Source organism: Grammomys surdaster, unplaced genomic scaffold (genome assembly GCF_004785775.1).
Source record: "Grammomys surdaster isolate TR1022 unplaced genomic scaffold, NIH_TR_1.0 126131, whole genome shotgun sequence".
Classification (NCBI taxonomy): Eukaryota; Metazoa; Chordata; class Mammalia; order Rodentia; family Muridae; genus Grammomys; species Grammomys surdaster.
This window is the reverse complement of record NW_021620939.1, coordinates 2,303,264-2,310,414: the sequence shown is the minus strand read 5'-3', so window position 1 is coordinate 2,310,414 and position 7,151 is coordinate 2,303,264. Positions and strand designations below refer to the sequence as shown.

The following is a 7,151-nucleotide window of genomic DNA, read 5'->3' as shown; positions in this document are numbered from 1 at the left end:
CACTGGGGTTACAGAAGGGAGCTACGGCTCTGGACTTTGCACATGCGTACTGCGCATCTGAACATGCGTCTGAATACTTACGTGACAAGAGCTTTAACAGCTGTGCCATCCCCCCAGTCAACCACTGAACTTCACTGGACAGAGGGCTTAGAAGTTTACCTTTTCGAATCCCAGTTCATGGGCGGAGCTAGAAGCCTGCTGAAAGGCTTCCATCTGCTCTTGCTCATCATGTATGTCCCACAGAACATCCCCCAAATCATCTTCTTCTGGAGTAGAATCCTCACTGGCCCCATCCTTCACCTCCGTGTCTGTGTTCTCGAGCCCAAGGATGTCCTAAGTACAAGAAAGCAAGTGAACTTCGGAGACCTGGAAGCTGGGGCCAATTTGCGGGGCTTTACTTGCAGGCGAGTAAGGGCGGACTTAGGCTTGTAAGGAAGAGTTATTATAAGTACCTCTAAGAATTAATTTGTAACCATAGAATCCTAGTGTAAAATGAAAATATTAAAAACATAAAGAGTTCCTCTCGAAGTAAAATCAGGGTGCTTGATGGGATTTGTTTTCTGGAAAATGTCATGTCATAGATGCAATTATATCTGGCTAGTGAATGACTTTTTAAAAAGTGTGTGTGTGTGTGTGTGTGTGTGTGTGTGTGTATGTGCGCGCGCGCCCGTGAATAGATGTGGATGCAGGAGGACAGCTTTGGGTGTCATCCTCAGGAATACTTATCTCCTTTGAAATGGAGTCTGTCACTAGGAGCCTACCAATTGGGTTTGCCTGGCTGGTGAGCCTAAGAGAATCTTCCTGTCTCCGATTCCCCAGTGCTGGGATTACAAGCACACACCGGCATGCCTGGTATTTTTAAATGTGTACTTGGACTCCTTTGGGCCTCATGCCTGTGGGGCAAGTGCTCTGCAGACTAAGCTGTCTCTTCAGCCCTACTAGTGAATGACTTCAAAGCCTGCACTAATGCCGAAGAAATAAGGCATACAATTCAATTACTGAGATGGAACTTCTTTCTTTTCTCTCTCTCTCTCTCTCTCTCTCTCTCTCTCTCTCTCTCTCTCTCTTTCTCTCTCTCTCTTTCTTTTGTTGTTATTGTTGTTTTGAGAGAGGATTTCCATGTGTATCCCTGGCTGTCCTGGAACTTGCTCTGTAGACTTTGAACTCAGAGATGCACCTGCCTCTGCCTCCTGAGTGCTGGCATTAAAGGTGTGGCCACCATGGCTGTGAGTGAGACGGAGTTTCTTGATGTCAAGCCTCTCTGCTGTCGCATTTAATCTCCCTATGGGATCACTGAAAATACATGGATGATAAATATGGCTGACTTCATGGTCCTCACTCATCTTACTTATCTTGGTTCTAACACTGTGAGCTTGGAGACCTCAGAAGCATCTGGTCTGCAGTCTTTGTACTGCAGACCATGTAAATGTGCAGCCAAGTCCCTTAGCATTACATTTTGGGCTCACTCTCCTCAGATGACAAATCGCTATACCACAATCCAATTTAATTAGAAAAGGTGAAGCCAGATTAGACGGCAAATGCCTTTAATTCCAGCAGTAGGGAGGCAGAGGCAGGCAGATCTCTGAGAGTACGACCAGCCTCATCTCCAAAGTGAGTTCCAGGACAGCCAGAGCTGTTACTCAGAGGATCTGTCTAAAAAAAAACAAAAGCCAAACAAAAAGCAATGTAACTCCTTCCTTTTCAGACAAGGTCTCTGGCTCCTGGGAAGAGATGGGTATCATCAGGTGAACAAGGTACACCTTCCCACTTTGCTCATTTTACTTGGAGATAAGGGTGTTCTCTGCCTTTTGACATTAGTTATTGGTATTTTTGCTGACCCAATTCTGAAATGATTTTTTTTTGCAAAAATATAATCTCAGACATAATAACAAGCAGCTATGGAAAATATAAATACACGAGATTCCAAAGAATCCAGTTCTAGATGCCACCATGGGCCATGTTCCTGTCCCCCTGTAAGGTACCTTTGCCCTCTCTGTTGCTGTTAGGGATAGCAAGGTGGAGGACGTCTCAAATATGTAAAAATCCCAAGTACACAAAGAACACCCAAGGCCTCTTTGTGGAGTAAAATGTACATCTGTTCTCAACTGTCTCCTCTGGATTTTTGTGTTTCTGATACATTTTACACCTAACAGATATTGAATCCCAGCTTGGTGAGGCAGATCCTGACAATACCAGCTTCTCATTCCAGTCACAACTCCCAGCAGAGATGGTGCTGTCCTGGGGTACTGTTCTCAAAAATGACACATGAAGAGTTTTGTCTGGAAAACTTTTTTAAAAAAATTACCATGAAGCTATTTTCGATGAAAACTTACACATACGAATGCATATTTACCTGTTTAATAATCTTTTCCACACCCATGTAAATCTTACACACTCCCTCTGCAGGATCTCCCGAGTGTTCAATGATCTAGGAGAAAAGATTCAGTGGTAACAAGGAAACACAGTCAGAGCAGCATCAGCATCAGGAGGGAGGGGGCAGCACATGCCTTCTAACACTTTAACGTTTTATCCTTTTTTAGGCCACTTAGGCTAGTCACTTTTAACTTTTAACTAGCTAACTTTTAACTTTTTAACACTTTTAACTTTTTTTTATTGAGTTCCTTACAACAGAGATACTAGAGTGGGAACTGGCTGTTCAGAAGAGGAAACAGACAAGTTAAGTAACTTGTCTGAGGGCACACAGGGATTCAGTGTGAACAGCATGTGTGTGTGTGTCCCAGGATCTGTTATGTAGATGTCTACACCAGGTCTCAGGCTTCTCACTACCCTCCCAACTACTCTATTCCTCAGACAACACCAAGCAAATCACTGACAGAGGTCCACACTGGTCCCTGCCACTCTGCTCAAGGCCAAACAAACCTCACTCAAGGGAAAAGTCCAGGTGCTTAAAACGATCCCTGAGGTTCTTCAGATTGATCTCATTGGGACACCCCTACTGTATGTCCCCTCTCTGCAGACACCCTGACTTCCTTTCTCATCTCCCCCGACTCCGTCCCCATCTCTGACATTTCCTGTGTCTTACCTTGGCTTTAGTTGTCTTGCTTAGGTTGGAAACTTGATCCAGTAACTGCTGGACGGAGTCGGAAGTGGCTTCTCCATCCTCCACTCGATGGTAGATTAATCGTGGTTTTCCTTCTGGGTTTTGCAGAAAAGCTTCTTCACAGTCTTCCAGTAAAAAACTAGACAGGAAATTGTCATTTCATGAGCTACATGACACTGTGGCAGCAGAGACTTAAGTGACCAGCCTAAGTGGCCTAAGTGCCCAAACAGGCTTTTACCAGAGTGACGAGGGCCCAGCTACTGAGAAGAAAAGCTTTCCAAAAAACACGTGTGTATGTGCTTGTGTGTGTATATGTGTGCAAAGTGTGTGTCTGTGTGCCCAGAAGTTAGTGTCAAATGTCTTCCCCAGTCTCTCCACAGAACCCGAGCTCACTGAGTCAGCTAGCCTGGCTGACCACAAGCCCCAGGGATCTTTCTGCCAGTCTCTCCTTCCCCTGTGCTGAAGTTACAGATATACACAGCAGCACCCAACTTCCTTGTAGGTTCCGGGGTCTGGGTCAAATACTCTGGTGGAAGGAAAATAGATGAAAATAGGTGAAACAAATAGGTCACTAGTGGGTAATTGCTGAAGTCAGAGAGGCTGGAGGCCGGTTGGTGGGCTGACCTGCTCTGGAGGATCCAGCCAGAGGGGTGGGCCAACAGGCAACCATGCAGTTGATAGAGGAGAAAACGCTTTGTGAGGTGGAAGGAGCAGAAACAGTGAAGCTCACTGAGAAGAACAATGCAAGCAGATCAGCCGTGGGCCGAGAGCTCCCACACAGCTGCATTCTGTGAGGCTAAAGGAAGAACTGAGCAAATCCAAGGTGTACTAGAGGTGATGCAAATACTCTGGGGCACTGAAGACTTCCCCAGGGGAGCTGCTTCTTCAGAAGGCAAACCAGTGGCAGATGCCTCTTTGAGCTGTCAGCTAAGCTGCTGTCCAAGGGACAGCCTGCCTTCCCCTCTCCTCAGGACCAAGTGTTCTTGGAGACTCTAGCTGTATAAGCAGTGTTGGAGGCATGGTGAAGGAGGGAAGCTGAGCCCATTATTTGGAGGATTCCTATTCAGCCATGAGTATTCCTGTTTCTATCTTTCACTGTAAACAGTGCCTGCCAAAGGAACAGAGTCAAATCTGTACATTACAGAGCACCTATGGGAGTAGTGTCAGAAGTCAGCTCCCCTTCTGCACCCTCTCTGGTGAGTGACAGTGGAGAGACATAAACCTGTGCAACTCACTAAGCGTGAGTCCCCCACTCACTTTCCTTACCTACCGATAAGTGTGTTGTTAGTACAACGTGCTCTGAATCTAGTCATTTCATGCCTAATGACTATGAAGGGTTTTTTTTTTTTGGTTTTTTGTTTGTTTGTTTGTTTTTTGAGACAGGGTTTCTCTGTGTAGCCCTGGCTGTCCTAGAACTCACTCTGTAGAGTTCCAAGCTGGCCTTGAACTCAGAAATCCACCTGCCTCTGCCTCCAAAGTGCTGGGATTAAAGGCATGTGCCACCACTGCCCGGCGACTATGAAGTTTTAAGGACAGTGTTTCCTATACAGGTACAGAATGATTCAAGGGGCCAATGAATGGTTTTTCTAAGTAACTATGTGGCTCCCATATACATAAAAGGAGCAATAACTGATCGGGAAAGTTCTTCCTCATGAAGCTTCCAAGCTGTTCAGTGGGTGCTTTTCTAGCTTTGTCTATGGGAAGTTAAGAGAGCCAGCCAATCAGAGGTGGAGTAACCTGAGACACAGGTTCTAGCAGCTGTATTTGTGATCTGAGCTCATCACTACTGTTGCAGGTCTGTATTTTTATTCATGGGGAGGGAGGCTCCCTGGGGATGGAACCCAGGCCTCACGCATGCAAAGTAAGTGCTGTACCACTGAGCTACACTCCCAGCCCCAACCGCCATGCTTCTTGATAGTCCTAAGAGAAGCAAATGGTGAAAGATATGCAATGAAATTAGGGAAATTCAACCAAAAGAAAGCCGAAACAAATGCAAGAGACTAAGATTCTGATTCTTTAAGAAGAACAATTTTTTAAAAATAAACAAAAATTTGCTTAAAGTGGATAGACAGACAATAGAAAATGAGTGGGAGAGAAACTTGAGTTTAAAATCAGGAAGACAAAAACGAATGTGAAAAGTGTAAAGATTACAAACAGCATCTTATTAACAAGTAGAAGTCTCGGAGATAAAGAGAAAGGCAAGATGACTTCAGAGATTAAATTAAGAATTAAAAAAATAATTTAACAACGAAGGGCATATATTACCAAGTGACATTAAGATATGGCCAAGTAACACTAGGTATTAAAAATGATTCATCCTAGCCGGGCGGTGGTGGCCACGCCTTTAATCCCAGCACTTGGGAGGCAGAGGCAGGCAGATTTCTGAGTTCGAGTTCTAGGCCAGCCTGGTCTACAGAGTGAGTTCCAGGACAGCCAAGGCTACACAGAGAAACCCTGTCTCGAAACCCCCCCCCCCCAAAAAAAAAGATATATCCTTAATGCAAGGAGAGAAAGGTAGAGAAAGGAGACTCAGCCGAAGGCAACCAGTTGAAGGGCATTGTAAGCACACTGTGAGGAGGGCTCCGCTAGCTCTACTGACCCAGCCACTAGGCAGTCTGTGGTCCTATCTTTTCCTTTTCTTGTGTGTGTGTGTTGTGTGTGTGTGTACTGTAAGATGTGTGTCTGTGTATGGTGTGCTGGGTGTGTAGGTGTGAGCATGATGTGTGTTTATGTGGAACATGTGTGAGTAAGTATGTGATGTGTATATCTTGTATGAGTATGTGTGTATATGTGTGTGTTTGGTGTGAACATGTATGTGTGTGAATGTGTATGAATGTTCGAGTGGGTGTGTGTTATGTAGTGGATGTGTGTTGTGTGTGTGTGAGTGGGTGTGTGTGTTATGTGTGTATATACGTAACTGGGCATTGAATATAAGGCTTCACGCACACTAGGCAATTAATCTACCATTGAGTTTTATCCGCAGTCTCTCCTTTTCAGTCTTCCGAATGCTGAAAATACAGGCATTCATCACTATGCCTGTTTTCGTGTGGTGTTGGAAACTGATCCCAGAATCCTGTGTGTCAGAAGCCATCTAGGAAAGGCTATGGGAAGCAAGTGAGTTTCCTGGAGATGGCCCACCATTTTGCATGGCTGCAATGGGTGAGCTCTGAGATTCAGGGTCCTCAGAGACTTCAGCCCAGGATTGCTTCTCACTGCTGATCTGCCTTTCCTGTCACTATCACATAGCCTAATGATTCGGGGGCATCAGCCCACCCTGTTGGGTAAGTTTCCTGCAGAATCAATATGAAGATGAACTTTCATGTAGTAACGCTGTGTAGATGAATTGATGGTTTCATAATTCCCGATAATAATTTTATAGAACTCCTAAATTCATACAAGTAATTTCAAGCCCCCTATAGAATAAAAGCTGTAAATAGAGCTCTGTAAACCTTCATGTGTCATGGGTTAATTACACTAGGAAAAGAAACCAGGCTTGGAACAAATTTACAATCAAGGAAAACATTCCTTCTAAGATAGGAATGAGGTCACTCTCTGGTAACTACAGGTCATAAACTGGAAATGGGCAATTTATTGTAGGTACAAGGACAGAAAATAAATGATGGACTAGTCTATCTATACAAAACTTCAAAATAATAGGACACAAGCCAGATACTTTGTCTTTTGACAAGCTATAATAACTTGTGACATAAAAACTATTACTTTAACAAAACAAACAAACAAAAATAACCCTATTGCTTTAAACTTATGATGAACTTGTGGAGTCAAAAATACATAATTAATGTTTAGTCAGGTACTAGCCTTGATGGTAAGACATAAACAATTCTGTTGTAACTCCCCAAGCCTTATTAACCTATGACATGAACGGTTGCCTTAAACTTACTATGAACATATGATATGTAATGCTTAAAAACACATTTATCAATTATCCTGAGAAGGTATAAAAACTAAAAACAACAATAAAGTGGAGGTGTAACCCATTTCTGCTTCATCCAGTATGCATGTGTCTATGTGGTTAACTAACACTCTCTCTCTCTCTCTCTCTCTCTCTCTCTCTCTCTCTCTCTCTCTC

At 44.0% G+C, this 7,151-nt stretch overlaps 1 protein-coding gene across 1 annotated transcript in view; it reads right to left on the bottom strand.

The window, feature by feature from the left end:
* Positions 1–7,151, bottom strand: part of Nphp3 (nephrocystin 3) — a 42,380-nt gene that overhangs the window by 24,065 nt on the left and 11,164 nt on the right. The window contains exons 7-9 of the mRNA XM_028756669.1: positions 3,044–3,200; positions 2,354–2,428; positions 160–333 (exon numbers count right to left, since the gene is read on the bottom strand). Of these exons, the coding sequence (XP_028612502.1) occupies positions 160–333; positions 2,354–2,428; positions 3,044–3,200 (406 nt within the window). The remainder of the gene's footprint in view (positions 1–159; positions 334–2,353; positions 2,429–3,043; positions 3,201–7,151) is intronic.